Below are 22,750 nucleotides of genomic sequence, written 5' to 3'. Positions count from 1 at the left end.
GAGAGTTTCAGAGGGTACCCTCTTTGTCCAGTTTAGAGTTGGAAGACGGAGACGGAGCCTTGTTAATAGGGAAGAGGAGGGGTACACCTTGTCAGTCCCTCAAAGGGCCAACAGGGAGAAAAACATGAACACAAAGAATATGCAAATTCACTACCAGCCTGAGGTGGAAGTGAATCCGAACTGTCATTGCAAAATACAGTGTACAAACAATGGCAACGGTTGTTGTGCACAACCACCCAGTATCATTGCCTGTGCATTTGCACTCTTGACTGCAAGTCCTCTGTAATCACCTCTTCCCTTTGACAGTGGCAGATACACTTGGCTGGCTGCAGCTGACATTGCTTGTAGTTTGTGGAATGCGGCATTCAAGTTTCCAGCTTGCCTCTCATGCACTCCTGTACTTTGATCACCTATTGCAGGGATATTCCTGTTTTTTCCCCCTTTGCTGTAACGAACTGCATATATAGTGCAAAAAGTTTCTTTTTTTTTTAGCCTCTTAAGGTTTGTTGTTGGGATTAGGAATTGCGACTTTTTATTAGATTTTGATTTTTTTTTTCTTCTATCAAGACAGAAAATAATAAAACTTTGCTGAGAATTAAGGATGTGGTCAGGTAGATTTTCCAATAAATACATCTGTTCTTGGCTGAAAGAGTCTGGATCCCATGTTCCACAGGAAACCAGAATATTTATAACCCTGTTAAGATGGGGGGTGGTAAAACATCCAGACAGAATTACGCCACACAATGTGACACATTATTCCATACGACTATTATCTATGCCCACTTATGTGTTCATTGTCATGAGGGGGCTGGTGCACACCTCCAGGAGTTAAGAGGCAAAATATAAACTAGACAGGTTGCAAGTCCATCACAGTGAAACAGAAACACGCAAGACAAACAACCATGTTTGCACTCACTCAGAACTAAGGCAATTTAGCCAGAATGTTTGGACTGCAGGAGGAAGCTGGAGTACCTGAAAACAACACACACATCAGTGTGTGAAATTCATGCATAAAGATTCCCGGGCTGCAATTTGAACTCAGGACTCTTCTTGCTGCAAAACCACAACACTATTGATTGTGCAACTGTGCAGTCCTTATATACACTTATATCAGCAAATTATAATATATTTTTTTAATATCATGGAATATATTTCTATTTTGTTACTTATATTACAATTAATTCACTTTGGCCCACAGTCTAAGATATACCTTACTTTGATAAAGGGCATCATTTATTTTACAATTATGTGACTAGCTGCTGCTGTGCACGTGTAAACATAAACCAGTATAACTGACTTCTCTATTTACTATTGAATGTTGGAGGGTTGTGTTAAACTTTTAGAAAAATATTTTAGCCATTTTTTTCTCTCTCTTCAGGATCCCTGCCTGCTTGCCTGGCCTTCTTCGCCTTCCTGCTGGCGCGCTCGCCTTTGCAACAGCCGCGGTGATTGGCTAATTTGGACCAATGAGACACCCCTATCTATTCTGACGTTGACAACACAGAAGGTTTGTGCGCGAAGGTGCAGATGTTGGCGGTTTGAATAGAGGCACAAAGGTAGCAAAAGGTCCGCTCTTCAAGCCGAGCTGCACTTGACGGTGAGAACAATTGCTCTCATTGAGTTGTTTTCTCTGAGTCTATGAGCGCCCAGGAAAGCTTTGGCTGCGATAAAGGTCGTTGTTGACTGTTTATTCGGTGTTTAGGGCTTTGAACAGAGTCGTTGAAGTCACTTTTTGGTACTAAGTAATAACTGTTATGGCCGTTCTTCACCAGCAGCCTTTCAGGATATGACAAAAAGTACTTTGAAAATTGCTTAAAATATTTTTTTTATGTAATTGATCGTTAATATCTAACCACATACAGTAGGCAAATGAGGTAATTGACAAAAACGTTGTTTTTGTTACTCTGTTATGTAAGCTCGAAATATGTTTTACACATGTAATTAATTACATTATTTTGTTCAAATAATTGATTTTTTTTCTTGCCTTATGAATGATCCAATTTTCAGTCTCAAATCTATATATTATAGGTATTGCAAATGCTACCTCCAGTTTTTTTTCCCCTTTCTTTTTTAAGTAAACACAACAAAGACTAGTGCAGCAGTTGTGTTGCCCCTCCCCGCCATTTTAGTACAAATGAGTGTGCAGCCCTCCAGCTGTGGGGACTCAGCTTTTAACCTGGCTTTCTCTGCGGGGCAACTACATGCAAACATTTAGCTACAGGCTGTGGTGTTAAAGAGGTAGAGAGCATGTTTTGACTGGTGTTTAATGTTATGCAGCGACTGTAAGGTGTGACACAATATGCATAAACACATTTTAGTAGTCTGTCCCAATATGTGTGTATATGTAAGGAATGTGCATGCAACTTTTCAAACTTGCATCTCCAAAGTATTTGTCCCAATAGACGTATGTTATTTATTTTAGTTGGATATTTCATCATCACTCACCTACAAAGTTCCCCGCTACAAATTATTAATAACATTAGTACTTTAGTTGTCTGATGATTTGCTTGTGATCACCTATGTATTCTAAGCTGATGGTGATTAAGGGTCTCACTGTCACCAGTTAGCCTGGTCACTTAGTATAACATTTAAAATAAAATCAGTGGATTGTAATATTCCCAAATGTAATTTTGGATTTCATAACTAAATGACAAAATAACTTATGTAATAAATAAATAACACCAATAATTCTTCTGAGTACTACTAAAAGTAACCTAGGCATTACAAGTGCTGCACTGAGCTCAGAACAGTTGCAGATATGAGTCCAAAGTTAGAAAGGCTTGCATGCCTTGCAGTAAGATAAGAGCTTTCTGATTAAGATGTAGCTTTATTTTAAGTGAAATGTGTATCGTCCCAAATGCTTAGCTCCAAATGAATTGTAAGATTTTAACTTTCAGTTTTGTTTTGTTTTTTGTCTTCTGCAGGAGATTAAAAGACAATCTTACCGTAAAATGGCAAATTGTGATGGTAAGTGTAATCGGACTGGAATGCACTTGTTAGTGGCATTTTTTTTTCAAGACCACCATTTTCTAAAACATTTCTGTTTCCTTCGGTTTGGATGTCAGATCTGAATTTGTAAAACGAAGCAAATTAGTTCATACAGTTTGACTGAAAAAAAAAGTTTCGATAATACGTCATTTTAGAAAGTAAAACAAAATTTGAAGTTTGCGATTGAAAAAGATGGGTTATAATTTGACTACAATCGAGTATTTAATGAGATTCCTGTCTTTACAGACATTCAAGTGAAGGAGCTGAACAAGCGCGCGTCGGGTCAGGCGTTTGAGGTCATCCTGAGGCCCTCGACCCCTGATGCCAAAGTGGAGTTCCCGCTGTCGCCCAACAGGAAAAGGGAAATGTCTCTTGATGAAATTAAGAAGAAATTGGAAGCTGCAGAGGGAAGACGCAGGGTATCGTAAAGCACAAACGGCTAATGGTACATCAAATAAACTTGGCTATTACACTGTGTTGACTTATGAGGAAGGGACTTCTCTTGTCTTCCTGTTAGAGCCATGAAGCCGAAGTTCTGAAACAATTGGCTGAGAAACGAGAGCACGAGAAGGAGGTCATCCAGAAGGCCATCGAGGAAAGCTGCAACTTCAGCAAGCAGGCGCAGGAGAAACTCACCCAGAAGATGGAGGCGAACAAAGAGAACCGCTCCGCCCGGATGGCAGCTCTCAACGAGAAATTCAAGGAGAAGGTCAGACCCTGACCCTGCATCTGCCTTCTTCTCATCTGTAATTCCGTGTGAAACTTACAAACTAACGTGGTTGTTGTTGTTGTTTTGAAATGTTTTAACAGGACAAGAAGCTTCAGGAGGTGAGGAAGAACAAGGAGGCCATAAAAGAAACCGAGAACTAACCTGTTTCTGCTCTTAGGAGAGATATAAGCTAACTGTCTGACAACCTCCTAAGATCTGAATGATGCTGGTTGTAATTATGCTTTAGACTTCTCTGGTTAGTTTTATATGTTGTCTGACTTTTCTTTTTTCCTGGAGTTCTGTTTGGCAGCTGACTATACTGTATTTTTTTTTATAAAAGCAATGGCTTGTAATAAGTTAGTTTTATATTTACCAATGTCAAAAAAACAAACAAAAAAACTTAACAGACTCTTCCAGACTGTTGATAATGCTGTATATCTGAACTGACTGTACGATACCAGGGTTCAACTAACCAGATTCAATTCCAGTATTTTGGTTTGTGCAGGACTGTTGTTGTCTTTGACCTCACAAATTTTGGATGAAATTGTATTTTTGTATTTTCTACCTTTCTTGGAACAGCAGACTATGGTGTAACATCTTCATGAAAGCTGAAAACTGTTACTTAACTGTTAATAAAGACTTTGATAATACTGACACCCTGTGGCCGTCATACGTTATTAAAGTTAAATTAATTTGTCTCCAAAGCAGGGAGAGAAAAACTTTTTGTAAGGAATTATTTTGTTGTATTTTAAAAATAATTAGAACCAAATAATTTTGTCCTTCTTTCACGCTTAATTTTGACTTGATAGACTTAATATGTGTGTAAAAGCACATTTACATCAATAAAAAAAAGCTATATTTCATAAGAATGTTCGTAAACAAGATTTTAACATACATCGATATTCCAAACAGAGTTATATGTAAACAGTTCCGTTTTTTTGCAATTACTTGTGAGTTGCACCCTATCATGATCATGAATTTTTACTTTCGCACAGATTTCCACCACTTTATAAAAAATTGACCGGACGTACTGAGAATTTATTAAAGTTGGACAAAGCAAACTAAGAAAATAAAGTGGTGGGATTACAGCACCTGACGGCTGAAGCAAACTTCAGTCAAACTAAGCTAAACTCCAGGGTAACTGTTTAAGTACTTCTGGCAGATTATTAGGTTGTCAGTCGCAGTGTGTTTACTGAACTGTGTGGTTACCTGAATGTGTCTCCCCTGAAAAAGTTCTATGATCTTAGTGAAACAAAGGTGTTTACACCATGTATTACTGTATTACTAAATGTATTATGAGGTAAAACCTGAATGGCACGATCTGCAGTGTTGGGAAGGTAAGGAGGGGTCTAGCCTGAGTTTTATAGGTTTGTTTACGTCTGTTAGGTTTTAGCACAGACTTGCAGCCAGAGACACGCCTGTACCCCAAATTGGATTGGTTCCATGAGATTCCATCTGTTGCATAATTTTGCTCCATTTGATAAAAGCTGTTTCAGTTCATTTACATCTTCAGCATCCATCCATCCATTTTCTTGACACCCTTATCCCTCAGTGGGGTCGGGAGGGTTGCTGGTATCTATCTCCAGCTAACGTTCCGGGCGAGAGGTGGGGTCACCCTGGACAGGTCGCCAGTTCTTCGCAGGGCACATCTTCAGCAATTTGACTTTTTTCTTCTTGTCAGCCTTCTCATGTGCAATGTGTTCAGTTCTACAACATCTTGCACATTTATTTCTACTCCTGACAAAATTTTTTTTTTTAAATGTTCCGATATTTCAAATCAATTTCTCTCTTCAAGCTCTTGTTTTCTTAGACCACATGGCGACAGCTCTGCAGAGATGAAGCGAAAATAGAACTTCAAAATCTGCGTCACTGTTGCTTGCCCGCTACGATGTTTACTATTGCCAACTGATCAGCTCGACTTCTGTGCCTCTTATGACATCAACACAAATTCATACTTAAAAACGAAAAATGCAAAATCCTGCTGCTTCAGACCGTATTTAATTTCACACAATCGTTTGAGAGTTTGACAGTATATGTGTTCACACGGTGTGTTTGCAGAAGTGGGTTAGTTTTGCTGTGTTACTTCACCAACCTTCACACTGCAATGTGTTCAAAGAAACCGTCATCATCAAACCAGAGCAACGCCTCATGAAGTGACAAAACTTGGTTGCAGCCCACATTCCCCAAAGTTAGATCATCCGGTGGACAGGCACCAGAAAGAACATGTGTTCACTGTTCACACTGGACACCAAGTGTGTAAAAAATATACACTGTGGAGGATTATTTAAATCCAGAAACAATAGGGATTTGTCAGCGAGAGGGACAGCAACAAAGGAAGCGTTGTTACTCAATGCAAAACAAGGAAGATCACAGACCATAAAAGTGATTTCACCACAGCAACCAGGGAGAGAAATTGCTTGTTTTGCTTACTTAATGATATTCACTGGGATCTGAAGTGACTGTACGCCTTTTCGAAGCATCTCCACACCTGGAACCAATGCTCACGGTGACTTTAAGCATGTATTATCAAAAGAGAGAGAGAGCTGAATGAGTTGATTTGAATTAGTAAAAGTGGTGTCCATTTAACCTTTGTTTTTGTGGGTGTTGGTTTCCAAGCAACAGTGAAAAAAAGACCAATGGCAGTGGCAGCAGGTGAGACGTCCGCACGTGGAAACAGGAACAATGGCATGTGTAAAGTTCAGGGGTTATGTAAAAACCTTAATGGTGATGCCAGTATAAGAAAACCATAATCTACACATATAGAGCGGTAAGGAACAAGAATCTAATTTTATATTTATAGATGACTGTTAAGATGCATATACTATCTACAAATGTCTTCAAATGTGAAAGACTAAACGACAAACAGTAAACAGATCAGCTGATTAAGATACATACACTGACAGCTCAGTCCTCCCGGCACCCATTATGTGACAGAAATGCTGTGTGTCAGTGGAAGAATTTGTGTTATCAGTGCGTTGTCCCGCACAGCCAAACGGAAGGCGTGATTGGTTGACATGGTGATTTCTAATGCCAGAAAGAGCAGCAGCGTACATGCTGATTGGTCAGAGAAGCTATCCGTCAGAGCGCGTTGGTTTCCTCCTCAGCAGCCGAGCTGCAGCCGCTGCTGCTGTAGTGACGGTTATCTCCTGCCAGTCCGGCCCATCAAATAATGAAATCCATGCTCTGCACGGCTCTAATTGTTTCATCGACGGGTATATCTGACACCTCGTACTGACTCTGCCCCGGACAGGTAGGTGCTTTCTGTACGCGCTCAGCTGATGTGTGAAAATGAAAGGCATCGCGCTGCTGTAATATAGATGGCACGCCGTAAGAGAAGCGCCTCGAAGGCAGAACCCGGGCAGGTTTTTTTTTTTTTTTTTTTTTCCGCCTTTCAGCGGATATCTTGGCTTTTATTAAGCCCAGTGAAGGTTTCATGCGATCGGAGATAACAGCAAGCGGAAGGTTCATTTTAGATCCAGTTGCGGGTTTATTTTCAATTTCTCTAAATTAGAAAACCGCCCCGCCGATCAGGTGCATATGAGCCTTAACACAGTTCCCACCAGCAACAGGCCCATTTAGGCCCGGTTTTAATTCGCACTCAGAGCCACACAAACCCGTGTTATTTTCATCAGTCGACTTTGTTTTTCGTCTTCGTCTATAAATATTTGAAAGGATGTCAGGGCTCACTGGACGCCGAAGGGCGTGGACCTGGGATGGAGCTATGTTACGTAATCCTCCATTCATCTCTCACGCCTCTCCTCCTCATCCTCAGCACATGTTCATCCCACAGTGTCTGATCTGCCTCAGCTCCCTGCCCTCCCCACAGCGCAGGGAAGGAACGTACAGGAGCTCATATATGATCCAGGGATCATGGCACTGATTACATGTGTTTCTAATATACAGATAGTATAGGATAAAGATATTTAGTGGTGAAAAAAAAATGCTAAGCATCAAATAGGAACACTAAGAGTCTATGTATATGCTTTCTTATTTGCATGAAGGCAGCATATTTCTATATCTATATTTGAATGTGTGCGTGTGTGTTTATGTATTGTGGACTTTTAATGAATAACACGAATGAGCAAATATCCTTTGTTGTTCCACATTAGGGACACTCAGGTGTGCCAGCAGCAAGTTAAAGGTAAATTGAAGTATTCATATTCAAACTAACATAAATTACAAGAAAGTAGGTCAAATTTTCATCATAATAAAAAACTAATAACACTGTACTGTTTCTAAAAATACCACTCACAGATCAAAATTAACTTTCAACTGAGAAGGGGATGTGCATTTTTGTGCATAGAAAACAACAACAGACTATGAGAAGCAGGGAAAAGCTTGTAAACACTTGTAATTACATCGGACAAGTATTAATACAGGAGCTGATGATTATCTAAACTGGAAATGGACGTCGAAGCGGTTACTGCATCTTTCTTAGCATTGAGATTTGAAGATTTGTTTTACCTCCTTTACCGTCTTGTGTGCGGTGGAAAGATAAATAAGGGTGCTCGTCTAGCGTAGTTTCTAAAATGTGGTTGATTTTAAACGTTGTAATTGTTGCTCTGACGATATATGCAAATTTAGGCAAATCCCTATTTCTTGACTTACGGAGACGAGCACGTTCTTTCATTTTATGCTGCTTTGAAGAAGTTCAAAGGGAAATGTCATATTGTGATGCAGGGAAACAAATCCTTAAATACCAATATTAAGTAAATTGCATTGCAATAAGGCATGTAAATGTGGATGCCGCTCTAAAGTTGTACATGACTCAATATCGGTGAATTCCAAACTCTGACACAAGAAGTAAAACTTAAAGGTGTGGATTGACTACAGCCCTCTACTAGAAAGAAACAGACGTTTAAGTTAATTTCTGATAAGAGCCCTGCTTATCTATGTGGCATGGCAGATCACAGGACATGCAGGTTTTGTGTCAAACCTGTCTGACAACAATCATCTTACATAAGTATGAAGAAGTTTGAAATAATTATTAATGTATTTCCAAATGGTGCTTTTGAAATGCCACGTTTGATATCATAGAAGATTAGAATATTAAGATCAGGCCAATAACAACACAGAAGTTTGTTTGTTCGGGAGGTGCTGGTGCCTATCTCCAGCTAACGTTCCAGGCGAGAGGCAGGGTTCACCCTGGACAGGTCGCCACTCTGTCACAGGGCAACACAGAGACACACAGGACACACAACCATGCACACACACTAAAACCTAGGGGCAATTTGGAGAGGCCAATTAACCTAAGAGTCATGTTTTTGGACTGTGGGAGGAAACCGGAGTACCTGGAGAAAACCCACGCATGCACAGGGAGAACATGCAAACTCCATGCAGAAAGACCGGGCAGGGAATCGAACCCAGAACCTTCTTGCTGCAAGGCAACAGCTCTACCAACTGCACCACTGTGCAGCCTAGCTTCAAAATATGCAAATAAAATAAAAAAGTTTTGTTTTCTGATCAAAAAGAGATTACTCAAGAGCCAGTATAGTGACACAGAGCAAACATGTGTAACTACAAACTTTTTATAGTTCAACCACAAGCAACTTTCTTATCTTTACTCAGGTCAGCTCGCAGTCGGTCTGTGGTAAACTGAGAACAATCATGCAGTCAACCTGCTGTCGTTTCTACACCGATGGCTTCTATAAAAACAAATCTTATGCAAACACACCCAGTATTTATGGATGTAAGGGAAAATTTATGGATTGGAAAATGCACATGACCAAAAGGAAGAGCAGCGTTCAACACTAATGCAACACCTGCATGTAAATAAGGGCAACATGACAGGTTCGGTAGTAAAATGACAGCAAAAATGATGTTTTAGGTTCTAAATCTGTTTCAAAACCATTTATTGAACATTAAAGATGTCTTGTGCTTTGGGATTTTTTTGCAGTTTTAGTTAAAATACAGCCTGTGTAGATGAACTTTGCTTGGTGACAAGAGACAAGAAGGTCTAATTGGTTACCTTTCTTTTGTTTCTTAAACAAAAAAGACAGTAATACAATGCATTTTCACAAAAAAACGAATTCATCAGTCTATTAAAGAGAAAGATGCCTCTGAATATTTTAATTTACTTTATAAACTTTGTGACATTAACATTGTTCTAATGGATAAAAAAAAAATTGTGTTTCAAGGAATCTAAAATCAGTGCAAAAATAATTGAGTTCACGTTTAAAAAGTGTGGATATTGTAGTTTCTAACTGGTTCCAATGTTATAAAACCTGAAAAAAATTATGGAATATTTATAAAATCTCTCTTCAAGTTCAGATTTGAAAAGCCTAAATACGTTTGATTTGTTAGCTAGATGTGCGCAGTTATAGTGCATACATAATTTAGAAGTTTTAAAGCCCTTTACTTTGGCTGTAAAGGGCTTTACAGATCAATTTAAAGATCTGAAGCAGATGCTAACTTTTGTAGCAGCTAGCAGTTAGTTAGCAGTTAGTTTTTCACAGTGAAAAACTTCCTTTTGTCTGCTACTCTACTCTTTTTTTTTGTCAGGTATCAACATTTTACCACACAAACGGTTAAAAGGACAGAAAACTTCTTCAATGCTTGTGCAACTTAATGTTGCCAGCTAGCCTGATGTGCTGTCTTTTGTACCCGACTATGTCAACACAACTGACCAATAACTCAAAAGCTGGCTCCTCTCCTACTTCAAAATGACATTGATGCAGGGCATCAAGTAAAAGCACTCACCAACAGCCAATAATAATAGCCTGGACAAGAAGAGCATACCACACAGTGCCTTACGAGAAAGATTTCACCTAGACAAGAAGTATTATAATAATAATAATACATTTTATTTCAAAGGCGCCTTTCTGGCACTCAAGGACACCGTACAATAATAAAAAACTGTGACAGAAACAAATAAAATGTAACAAGTAAAAGTAGATAAAAATAAATAAAACAAAACAATGTATCTATATAAAAACTATGTAAAATCAGGCAAACCAATTGTGTCATGTGGAAAAGGCAGATCTAAAAAGGTGTGTTTTGAGTTCGGTTTTAAAATTTGATAATGACTTTATGTTTCTAAGGTATGGTGGTAATGAGTTCCATAGTTGGGGAGCAGAGCGACTGAAAGCTCTGCTCCCCATGGTGGTGAGACGGGCAGAGGGGACAGTGAAATGGATTGAGGAGGATGATCTGAGGGAGCGAGAGGGAATGGCAATATGAATAAGATTTGAAAGATATGGTGGGGAGAGATTGTAAAGGGCCTTGAAAGTGTACAGAAGAATTTTGTAATCTATGCGGAACTTGGTGGGCAGCCAATGGAGTCTTTGCAGGACAGGAGTGATGTGGTGCATGGATGGGGTTTTGGTAATGATACGGGCAGCTGAATTCTGGACCAGTTGGAGCTTATGAAGAGATTTCTGGGTGAGACCAAACAGAAGGGAGTTGCAGTAGTCCAGGCGTGATGTCACAAGACAGTGAACAAGGATGGCAGTGGAATGGGGAGTAAGGGAGGGGCGGAGGCGGTTGATGTTGCGTAGGTGAAAATAAGCCGAGCGGGTTATGTTATTAATATGAGACTGGAAAGACAGGGTGCTGTCAAGGATGACACCCAGACTCTTTACCTGAGGGGAGGGAGAAACGGGACAGTTATCAATTACAAGACTGAAGCTTTTGATTTTGGCCAGAGTAGATTTGGTACCAATGAGAAGAACCTCTGTTTTATCACTGTTAAGCTGAAGCAGATTTGAGGAGAACCAGGATTTTATTTCAGTCAAGCAGTCAGTAAGCGAAGATGGTGGGAGGTTGGAGGCGGGCTTACTGGAAACATAGAGCTGGGTGTCATCCGCATAACAGTGGAAATCAATGCCATACTTGCGGAAAATATTGCCAAGGGGAAGGAGATAAATAATGAAGAGAAGGGGCCCTAAGACAGATCCCTGTGGAACTCCTGATGTGACAGAGGAAGGCTGGGAAGAGAAGGTTTTGATCCGAATGAACTGAGTGCGGCCAGAGAGATATGATTTAAACCAGTTTAGAGGAGTCTGAGTGATGCCAATAGAGGAAAGTCTGTTGAGTAGGGTGGTATGGCAGATAGTGTCAAACGCTGCACTCAAATCAAGTAGGATGAGAATGGACAGCAAGCCGGAGTCAGCTGCCATAAGGAGGTCATTGGTGATTTTAATGAGAGCTGTTTCTGTACTATGGAGGGGACGAAAACCAGACTGAAACAGTTCATACAGGTTATTGTTGGATAAATAAGTGTGAAGTTGGGATGCTACTACCTTCTCAAGAATTTTGGAGATGAAAGGCAAGTTGGAGATAGGACGGAAATTATTCAGATTATAGTGATCAGCACCAGGTTTTTTTAAGATAGGGGTTATGGCAGCAATTTTAAATGAAGCAGGAACTGTTCCAGTGGAGAGAGAGGAGTGAATAATGGCAGAGATAAGAGGGAGTATGGATGGGGCACAGGCTTTAACCAGGACTGTGGGAAGGGGGTCAAGCAGACAGGTGGACGACTTGGATTTGTGTATAAGGGTTGTAATTTCTGATGTTGTTGGGAGCTGGAAGGAAGAGAAGGAGTGGGCTGGAGGAGAAAGTTCAAGAGTAGGACAGGGGGAGGGTTGTGAGCTGAGATGCTGGTGGATCTTAAGAATTTTACTGTCAAAAAATGACATGAGGGAATTACAAAAATCAGTTGAACACAAATATGAAGGTAGAGAGTCCGGAACTTGAATGATGTTCTTATAAAGTGAGAATATTGACTTGGTGGAGCCTTCATTTGAACAGATTAAACCAGTGTAGTAAAAGGATTTGGCTTGAGTGATACAGTCCTTATAATGTAATATGTGATTTTTGTAAATGTCTTTATGAACAACTAGTCCAGTTTTCCGGTGGAGCCTCTCAAGTTGCCGTCCTTTGGCCTTCATGAGCCGAAGTTCAGGAGTAAACCAGGGGGCAGAACGAGCAAAAGAAACAGATCTGGTTTTTAACGGAGCAAGAGAGTTGAGTATTGAGTGAAGACCAGTGTTGTAATGTGAGACCAGGTCATCAAGGGTGGTTGAATTTAGAGTTGAGTATATATTGTCCATGAGTGAATTGACGCCAAAGGAGAGAGAATTTAAATTAATATCCTTAATGTTACGGAAGGAGATAAGACGGGAAAGCTTAGTGATTGAGAGAGGGAGACAAATATTAAATGAGAGGAGGAAATGGTCAGTTATGGCAAGTTCATCAGCTGTACAATCAGAGGGGGAAACACCAGAACAACAGACTAGATCCAGGACATGACCCCTAGAATGAGTGGGAACATTGATGAACTGCTGGAGACCAAAGCTCTGGAGGCAGGATGAAAAGTCTTTAGTCAGAGAACTATTGCCATCGTCCATGTGAATATTGAAATCACCCAATACTATGATGTTTGGTGAGAGGGTTGACAGGTGAGTGAGAAGAGCAGCAAAGTCATTCAGAAAGTCACTGTTAGTTTTCGGGGGGCGGTAGATGGTTGTGATGATGGTGGGGGTAGGTCCAGAGAGCTGACACACAGTTGATTCAAACGAAGAGAAGGTGGGAGCAGACAACGGCGAGACTTTCCACTTCTCGCGGTGAATTATCGCGAGACCTCCTCCCCGGCCGGTGCCACGGGGTTGACAGATGTAAACAAACCCCGGTGGAGTAGAATCATTGAGCTGAGAAAAGTCATCAGGTTGTTGCCAAGTCTCAGTCAAGCATAGAAAGTCAAACTTACGGTCAGTGAGGAGATCCTGGATGAGATGTCCCTTGCCCGTGAGTGAGCGGATGTTAAGCAGACCGAAGTTTACAGAGGAGTTATCAGACTTTGCAGGAGTGTTAGCTGACCGGGCTAGGCAAGCTAGCACGCTGCGGTCAACAACCCGGTTGGAAGCACGCCGGAGACGACGAGAGGTAGACCAGATGGATTGTATGGGTTTCGACGTGTCCTCTTGGAAGTTCCGACGAGACCCGCGGTGGATGTATTTCCGGCGTGGTAGGAAAGTTGCATCCGAGATGAGTAGTGAAGCAGGGGGAAGTGCAGGTAGATGAAACCGCAGCCGGAGGAGCTCAGCAGCAGAATACTGGATCTGACCTGTAACAGGTTGTTGAAAGAGTGCCAGGAGAGTCCAGAAAAGCACAGCCCAGATATATATCCTGCTAGTTGGCATTGTAGAAGAGGAGTCGGCAGCCTGGACAGGTGAGCAGCGACAGGTAAGACTCAGGTAGTAGATGAGAGCAGGAGAGTGGAAGCTAGTCCATGTACACACGCAGTGTTGTCAAAAACGGCGATTTAGCTGAACAGACAAAAGTTAGTCAGCCTGAGTAGTGCAGTCCATTAGGTTACAAGACCATAAACTAAGTTAATCTAACCGGCGAGCAGCGGCAGCAAGTCGCGCCAGCGTTCACTCCAAAACCGGAAACCAATTGAGATTCCAATTGAGATTAGGATAGACACCTCATGGACCTCATGTCATTTTCATGTTGCAACTTGAGGATTACCAAATGAACTTTACTTAATATTGCTGTGCTCTGCAAAAAGGCACACATACACACAGATAGAAACCTCCTCTTTGTCGAATTCAAATGTTCATTGCCTCTTTTCTCTTTCCCCTCCAGTCTCCTGGTTGCAATGGCCACGGTAGTGATGGAGCAGATTGGCCGGCTTTTCATCAACGCCCAGCAGCTCCGGCAGATCCCTCAGCTGCTCGAGTCAGCCTTTCCGACGCTGCCTTGCACTGTGAAGATTTCTGATGTCCCAAGGGTGTTCCGCGAGCGCCACATCCTCACGGGCTACAGGCAGACGGAGCAAAGCTGGCGGTACTACTTTCTCACCCTCTTCCAGAGGCACAATGAGACCCTCAATGTGTGGACCCACCTGCTGGCGGCCCTCATCATCCTCGTGAAGTGCCAGGAGATCTCAGAAACGGTGGATTTTCTGCGCGATCCTCATGCCCAGCCCCTCTTCATCGTCCTCCTGGCAGCCTTCACCTACCTCTCCTTTAGTGCACTTGCCCACCTCCTCTCTGCCAAATCAGAGCTCTCATACTACACCTTCTACTTCCTCGACTACGTCGGGGTGTCCGTCTACCAATATGGGAGTGCTCTGGCGCACTACTACTACGCTATAGAGAAGGAGTGGCACAGTTCGGTGCAGGGCTTCTTTCTGCACACTGCTGCCTTTTTGGCTTGGCTTACTTGCTTCGGGTGCTGCTACGGCAAATACGCAAGGCACGACCTGCCCAAGTTTGCCCACAAGCTCCTCCAAGTGGTGCCGTCGGCGTTGGCTTACTGCTTAGACATCAGCCCCGTGGTCCACCGCATCTACAGCTGCTACTGGGAAGGCTGCTCCGACCCAATAGTGTGGTACCACGTCTACCACGTGATCTTCTTCCTAATCAGCGCCTACTTCTTTTGCTGCCCGCACCCAGAGAGTCTGCTCCCTGGGAAGTGTGACTTCTTTGGGCAGGGCCACCAGATCTTCCACGTGCTGGTGGTGGTGTGCACCCTGATGCAGATTGAAGCGCTGCGAACTGACTTCACAGAGCGCCGCCCGCTCTACGAGCGTCTCCACGGAGACCTCGCCCACGACGCCGTGGCGCTCTTCATCTTCACCACCTGCTGCTGCGCTCTCACCGCGTTTTACGTGCGTAACCGTGTGCGTGCCTCCCTCTACGAGAAGAAGGAATGAGGACGGAGTACGTCCAAAAGCAAGGAGGGTTAATTTATTTTACTCTGTAGTGACGGTTTTAAAATAACATGTTTTTTGTCTATGAGAAATATTGGTTTGTGACAGTGACTTTTGCTTATTTCTTCTGCCAAACCACAGCAAAGTAACGTGACTTAGGATGTGACACACAGTAAGGGAAGCTGGGACTGTGTTGGTAGCCATGCAAACTCTACTCAGCTGTTTTACTTTAACATGCGAAAACTGTTATTTTATACAGGTGAGTAGATACATTGAAGAGTGTTTCAAAATGCCCTTTGAACTTTGTTCTGTATAAGCTACCTGCCTTAATCAGATTGTAGCATTTTAAGTTATGCAAACAGTTCAATCAAAATTCATAGGCTGGAATCTAATAATTCCAAGCCAAAATCATTTTTCCTGCAGATTTTACCCAGCCTTTTAGTATCAAAACAGGCATATTTGTCTTTAATGGATAGTCTTGACTTTTTTGAAGTGAGGTTGTATAAAGTTATTATGAGTAATAGTTTCCTTACCTGACTGACCATGAGTTTGTAGAAGAAGAAAAAAAGAATCTTCAGCGCAGTGGTGGGGTAACAGCTGGTCTGATGGAAGGCCATGCAATGAAACAGGTTTAGAAATCTGTTTCACTGTTTAAACTAAAAGTACTACTACTAAAAATATGGAGAAAAAAAGTATCCCTGGAAAAATGTGGATTAAGAGATTCAGTGGATGATGTAGAGAATTCAAGCAACGCTGATTTTTGAAACCGAATCTCAAAAAATGAATCAATCCTCTTTAAGTCAAATATAATATTCTTGATATACATATATGCTGACGTTCCATGCTAGTCTGAGCTGAGCAGCAATTTGCTTCTCATACTGGTCATCAACTAGTCAGAAGCAGATCTAGGGTGACTTCATAGCAGGGCTGCAAAATATCAGAAAAACACGTAGAAGTTCCCAAATACGGCATTAAGGATTTATGATTAATCCACATATTCCTGGATTTCTTTATAAATTTTCTTATTCATGATGTTCCCCCACCACTTACAAGCTTTAGCATCTTCAGCAGCTGAAGGTATAAATCAAATACAGGCACAGAGGATGACGGTTACAGAAACTATTATCTAAAATAACTTCATAGAATCTCTGTTAAAAAAAAAAGAAAACTATCTGTATAGTTTCTTTAGCATTATTGAGGACAGTTTAGTAAGCTACCCGAAAGCCACTTCTTGTATTTAAATAAGCCAACATTATTTATTTGGTGATCTTCTTTGAAAATGAGACTGGTACTCTGCATTGGTTCAGTGATGGATCACTGGAGTCTTTTTCGTTGTGTAACAAATATAATTCCTGTTTTTTTTTTGTTGTTTTTTTTATCTAAGGGCTGAAGTGTCAGCTTTCGCCTCACATCCCATGATGTCAGTGCTTTGCGTGCATGTTTTTAATTAGTGACGGTGATGAGAGTTGAGCCACAAATGCCAAGTCTGAGTTGGAATGTAGAAGTTTTAGATTGTTTTTTTTTTTTGTTTTTTTGCTTTCTCTTTTGTTTCTGTCTTTTTTTTATGTGCCTCTACGCATGTCCTTTGGTACATACTGTGGATGTTAAGTGTGTGAATGTCAACGAAAGCTTAGCCTTGCACTTTTTTTCTTACCTTGTAAATAAGTTGTACTTCTCTTTAGAGAGCGTCGTCTCATTTTTACTACATCTCTCACACAATTCAGAACAGGTTTTGTTTTCTAATGGAGAATATCGCATTCATATTTTTTTTTGCCAGACTTTATTGGTACCAATACATTGTTTCATACTGCTGTTTTGTTACTTTGAAGAAGACGTTTATTGTCTTCAGAGTCCTTGGTTGACTTTTCTCATGAGACTTTCTCACATGGCTTTACAGCAAAATGTCACTTGGATTTTTGTCATAAAATCTCAAAATGTCAGAAATGATCAATATTCATCACCTCGCTCTCTGTTCACAACCGTGTTTAATGTGCCAATCAATCTGTTATTACCTCGGTGATGACGGTACTACTGAGAGATGACTAATCTGAATTTTTTTTTTTGTCTTGGCCTACGATGCTGTTATTGGTGAAGTTTAAGCATCACAGTCCAAAACTGTGAAAGCCGAACGTTAACTATGGCATTTTCTAACTTGGTCTCATTATGCACTGCCTGAATCAACATTGTACATACTGTAACTGACAGTGCTGGCTATGTTTACATGCATGAAAACTGTATTTCTTCTGGTTTTGCGTGGCTTCTCTGAGATGATGTGATGCAAAACAACGAAAACAAACATAAACAAATTTCAGGAGAAAGACTGGACTCCAGTTCAGTTGCAGCGACAAGGCGAACGAGTGAACAGCGGGATTCAGGCTGTCTCCATGCAGTCTAATGCTTTACTGAAAGGTGTCTTTATAGGCAAATGATTTCCTGTTGGTAAATGATGTCTGTAAACATCTCACCAGCCCTACTTGTATAGTAGCATAAGGACCAAAGCAGCGACTAGGCATTTAACTTTATGTCCTCTGTGAATTATTAAAAAGGAGAGGGAACAGCTGTAGAGCTCATAGCAGCATGGATAATCTCATAGATTATTCTAGTTGTATGGTGACAAACTGTTCAGAATATGGCCAGTATTCTCTGTTCATATGTGTGTGTAAACATAGCCTCGGATGACACTTAAAGTTTCTCTTTATTCTTTAAAAAAAAAAAAAAAGCAGGGTCAGAGGGATCAGAATGGTTTCTGTCTCTAACAATATCTGTAACTGTACTAATATGATGTGCTATTTAAAAAAAAATAAAGTGTTACTGTAACTCAAAGAGTAATGTTTTTTTTATTCTCCCCCAAATAAATTTGACAAGACATCAATTTATGCTTTTTAAAGAAATTAAAACAACTTAAATATGTACAGTTAAGTTATATATACCCCTGCCAGATTAAAATTTCAAATGATTTTCTTACTTATTGTTTCCCATTTAAAATTAGACGGGACTTTCTCGAAAACAAACGTCAAATTAAATGTGGCATGTTGAAAAATATTTATACCCTTCACAACAAGCAGTGAAAAAAAGTTGCATTATGGTAATCAAAACATATTAATTGCTGACAAGCATTTTTGAATGTTTCTGCTGGTATCTTGAAAGTTTATATTTGGTGATTAACTTCAATTCTTTCAGGTTGGAAAGCCTCCTCGCAATCACCCTAATCTTCAGCTCTCTCCACAAATACGTAATTGCGGATGGATCATGTAGATGTGAAAGCCTCACAACTGAAAAATAAACCTTCATAGATCTCGAGCCCATAAAGATTGTTTCTACACAATAATTACTGGCTGTACAGTGCTGAGGTTTTACAATCTGTTTTGCATGCATGTTTGGTGCACAAGCCTGATTCAAAAATAGGACATTGTGGCAAATGCGGCAAGTCTTGCATGCACCCTTAATTACACAACAAGAACTCAAAACATACATAAGTTCCTGCACTGTTGAATTGTAACACTCAAAAATGTTGCTGTTGTTTTTTTTTTTTTTTTAGTAAATCACTGAAATTGTGAGCCAATGTTAAAGTGTTGGTCATGAATCAGTTGAAAGCAGTTCAAACGTGTTCATGAACATGGCCGTCCACCTAAACAGACAGGAAAGAAGCCCCCAAAAAAATCCAGTACAAGACGAGCTGTGGAGATCCAGGCCCAGGAGGGAGAAGATGATGATGATGATGATGATGATGATGATGATGATGATGATGATGATGAAGCCAGGACTGGATGATGGTGGATGAACTGGAGGAGTGTCCAGGAAGGAGGTGAGTATACCATCAGAGGTGGAAGCCAGCAGGTGGTGCTGTTTTGTGTTATTGGTGGCCTCTCACTAGTCTCTTTGTCTTCATGCTGTCATGATAGCCGAGAATACAGATTAACCAGTGAATGGATGGTCCAGACACAGCTGTCTTTATACTACGGTTGAGACACAGTCACTGCACTCAGGTGATCTCCATTCCACTCATTGTGAGGCTATACGAGCTCCAATTGGCTGAACTGCTGTTGAATTAGGCCAGTCACTTTAAAAGGGGGTGGGGGGGTGGGGGGGGATATTTATGCAAGCATCTATTTGAATTTATATGTCTTTTTTAATCATCATTTTGTAAAAATCAGTTTTTGCTTTGACTTTGAATTTATTATTACTATTATTATTTTCCATATACAGAATATAAAGAATGTCAACACACTGTAACTGTTCACCGTTTTGTTAAAAGAAACATGCATTTGCTATCGACTGCAATCACAAGATTTTAACAAAAAGTGCTTTTGTACAGAGATTCTTCATTCTCTCAGTGCCTATGTTTGAGTGTAGACTCATTAGCCTCAACCTGCTACATCAGAGTTTTCAATGCCAGAGATACACATCACTTTATGGTTATATATATATATATATATATATATATATATATATATATATATATATATATATATATATATATATATATATATATATATATATATATGCATTACAGGCTGTTAATTTTATTTTCAGACCTTAAGCCGTATCCATTAAGTGTTAAATACCTATTACACAACTCAGAATCGCTTCTGCACCACTAGAGGGCAGCCTTGTCATTTGATAAGAGCCCCTTTTTATAGCAGTATAAAACGTGACACTATTAGGCAGGGTATTTTGGGAATAAAATTATTAATAAGGGTTAATTCACAACCTCTTCACAAATACCTTTGAGGGGATTTTTAAATAAGTCGTTCATGACAATGGAGTTTTAGTTAGACTAAAAATACGATCTATTACTTTGATCATTGGGCTGAAGTGTAATGACAGTAGTGATGTAATCGGAGCTGATTACTTTATGAAAAAAAGAAATAACATGTACAATTCCTTTTATTCAACTCAATCAGCTCTAAATGACTGCTGTAAAAAGAGCAACTTGTCATTTGGGGTTTCTCTCCAAAGATGAGCTCCAACCTTTTGGAAATGTTTTTATCCCCTCCAAAAAAAGTGACATTTAAGCAGGTATAATTCCAATAGGGGGCACAAGAGATCCTCGTGTATTTCTAAATATAACCCTGCTACATTATTGATGTGCCTCAGCACTTTATAAAGCACATGGGGGTCAGTTTAGATACATTTGTTGTGACCACTCACAGAATTCATTACAAGCCATTTATATCTTTGATTAAACCGCAATTTACCACAAACTGTTCCCCTCCTTAAAAAGAAAAACCAACCTTCGGTGGAAATAAATAGTTGAGTCATTTGCATAAAGAAGAACATTGACAGTAAATCAATCCTAACCCTGATCCTGGAGCAATATCTGGAGCATCATCTAGCCCACATTGCAGTTTGTGGGTGGCACACATAGTTTAAAAGTGCGTGTATGCATGCTCTGTATGTTAAGGAGAGGTTGAGATGATTCTGATTATTTTTATTTATATTTACATGGATTTCTTACTACATTTTGGAGGATTGTGTGGGTTTACAGATCACTTTGCCTTTAATTTGTATTCATGAGGAGTCCTGTTTATGATGATCAACTTGACTTTATGCTCTCCACGTATACATAATACATATTTTTTTCTTCTGCGTGGAGGTGATTTCCTATTTTGTGATAATGAGAACAAGGTAGTTATGGACAAGAATCATTAAATTTTAAGCCCAGAAATGGGCTCTTGGTACGTCTGCATTAGATTTGATTAATTCACAGTAATACACACTCAGACAGTCCTAAATCAAATGGCAGAGATAGTGATAATTGCCTTACAGGCTGCTTCCTGTCCTCTAACTATCAATTTCTTTCTCAGACTCCATCAATTTTCAGAGGTCTGTTTCTGGAGCCGCTGAACGTCCCTCTCCTTTGTCCTCTCACGTCTCCTTTCCTCTCCTGGCGGCAAGCTGCTTTACACGAGGACTGCTCGTCTCCATTTCCTTTCTTAATGCTTCATTTGCTTTGTGCGTGTTATGTTGGGGTCATGGAGGAAGTATTGTTACAGGTCTATGTTACAGGTCTATGTTGTGTTTTGTACCTAAAGGTTTGACTTGTTCAACAGCCTTGCTCACAGCCGTTATACTACTTTCTATTTCTGGCAGGTGACAGACAGCATGAAGACTTTTTTTTACCCCCTTTTATGTTGGGCAAATATCTTGTGTGATTTCCTCTACTTTCCACCAACATATTTCTGTTTTGTAAAGTTGAGCTAATTCCAATTTCTCAACAGAAACAGAAAATAAAGAATAAACCGAAAGCATTTTTTCAGCATCCGTGGTTGCATCCATGGTCGATAATTGTTTATAGTGGGAGGAGAGGTAAAGTCACATGTATGTGTGTCACTCTGTAACAGGGCTCAGTATTATTTTAAAACCAAAAGCAAGGGGATTATAAAGTTTACATTTTAAGTTTAAATTGTCTTTTTCGGCTTATAAAATCAATTAGTGCTAGTTGTGCTGTTAGCATGGCTAGCATGACAAAAACTGCTGTCTCACATAACGTGAGAAATATATATCTTTACATTAACAGAAATCTACCCACATTTTCTAATTCCAACATGTTTCAAGAGATGGAAAGCTAAGAAGGATCCAGATGCAACTTTGTGTAATCAATTCAGACTTCCTGTCATTTGCTGAAAGTCTTGCTCTCTCTCGCAGGCAGCCATGTCTCAACATGATACTAAAAACATCTAATTTTGACTCTTCTTCCCTCAGTAAGAGTGGACACATCAAAGCGTGTTGTTGTCAGCATGACCTGGAAGTGGATAGAATAGTGCATTAAGGAAAAAAAAAAGGCTTCTGAACTGCTAGTACCTGCTCAATAAACCTGAAGATTGGGAAGCTCTGGTCACCATCAGATTTCTGAGGGCACCTAAGTTATACATTCAAATTAGTTAAAATTTTTTTTAGATTGGAGTCATTTCAAGACCAAAGGACTTCAGTTTAGTCTCAACTCCACTAAGACTGACTGGTAACTTCTGCTAGTTCAAGTAATCTGGATTTGTAATATCACCAAAAATAATATACCGCAACTAAAATATTAACTACTCATGTAGCTGTATCAGAACCTTATTAAAATAATAATAAAACGATGGCAAGATAAAGGGAAATAAACAACAAATCAACCATCAATACAGAAATGTTACTAAATGTACAGCTCATTTGCCATTTTATCGTATTACCTTCACATCACAGCAAAACAGAAATGACTCATTAAAATATGCTTCCTTGCCTCTTTTTGTATATCTAATCATATATAAATCATGCTGTCACACATGCAGCAATGTTAAACGTAAAGTGAGAAAAGTGACTGTAACAGAAAACTCGTCTAGAATGTTTAATTAGAACTGAAGAAAAGCGAGATGACATTTAGGACTCTACTGTCTCAATCAGAAAGGATTTTGAAA

The 22,750-nt window shown here is 40.1% G+C and overlaps 2 protein-coding genes across 3 annotated transcripts; both read left to right on the top strand.

Moving 5' to 3' along the window:
* The first annotated feature begins 1,488 nt into the window (after positions 1–1,488).
* On the top strand, positions 1,489–4,353 carry stmn1b (stathmin 1b). Its single transcript, XM_008432334.3, has 5 exons — positions 1,489–1,597; positions 2,925–2,967; positions 3,235–3,407; positions 3,506–3,697; positions 3,799–4,353. Exons 2-5 carry the CDS (start codon positions 2,952–2,954, stop codon positions 3,856–3,858), a joined length of 441 nt encoding a protein of 146 aa, XP_008430556.1. The 5' UTR covers positions 1,489–1,597; positions 2,925–2,951; the 3' UTR covers positions 3,859–4,353.
* A 1,996-nt stretch (positions 4,354–6,349) lies between these two features.
* paqr7b (progestin and adipoQ receptor family member VII, b) lies at positions 6,350–18,170 on the top strand. 2 transcript variants are annotated; one of them, XM_081617063.1, is made up of 2 exons: positions 6,350–6,464; positions 14,285–18,170. In XM_081617063.1, exon 2 carries the CDS (start codon positions 14,298–14,300, stop codon positions 15,354–15,356), a length of 1,059 nt encoding a protein of 352 aa, XP_081473189.1. In that variant the 5' UTR covers positions 6,350–6,464; positions 14,285–14,297; the 3' UTR covers positions 15,357–18,170. The 2 variants fall into 2 exon arrangements, with proteins under 2 accessions (XP_081473189.1, XP_008430558.1); XM_008432336.3 differs by lacking the exon at positions 6,350–6,464 and adding an exon at positions 6,751–6,947.
* Positions 18,171–22,750: the final 4,580 nt, after the last annotated feature.

The sequence above is a fragment of the Poecilia reticulata genome, chromosome 16 (genome assembly GCF_904066995.2).
Source record: "Poecilia reticulata chromosome 16, P_reticulata-male-v2, whole genome shotgun sequence".
In the NCBI taxonomy this organism is placed as follows: Eukaryota; Metazoa; Chordata; class Actinopteri; order Cyprinodontiformes; family Poeciliidae; genus Poecilia; species Poecilia reticulata.
The sequence above is the reverse complement of the archived record's forward strand: the minus strand, read 5'-3'. Positions and strand labels throughout refer to the sequence as shown.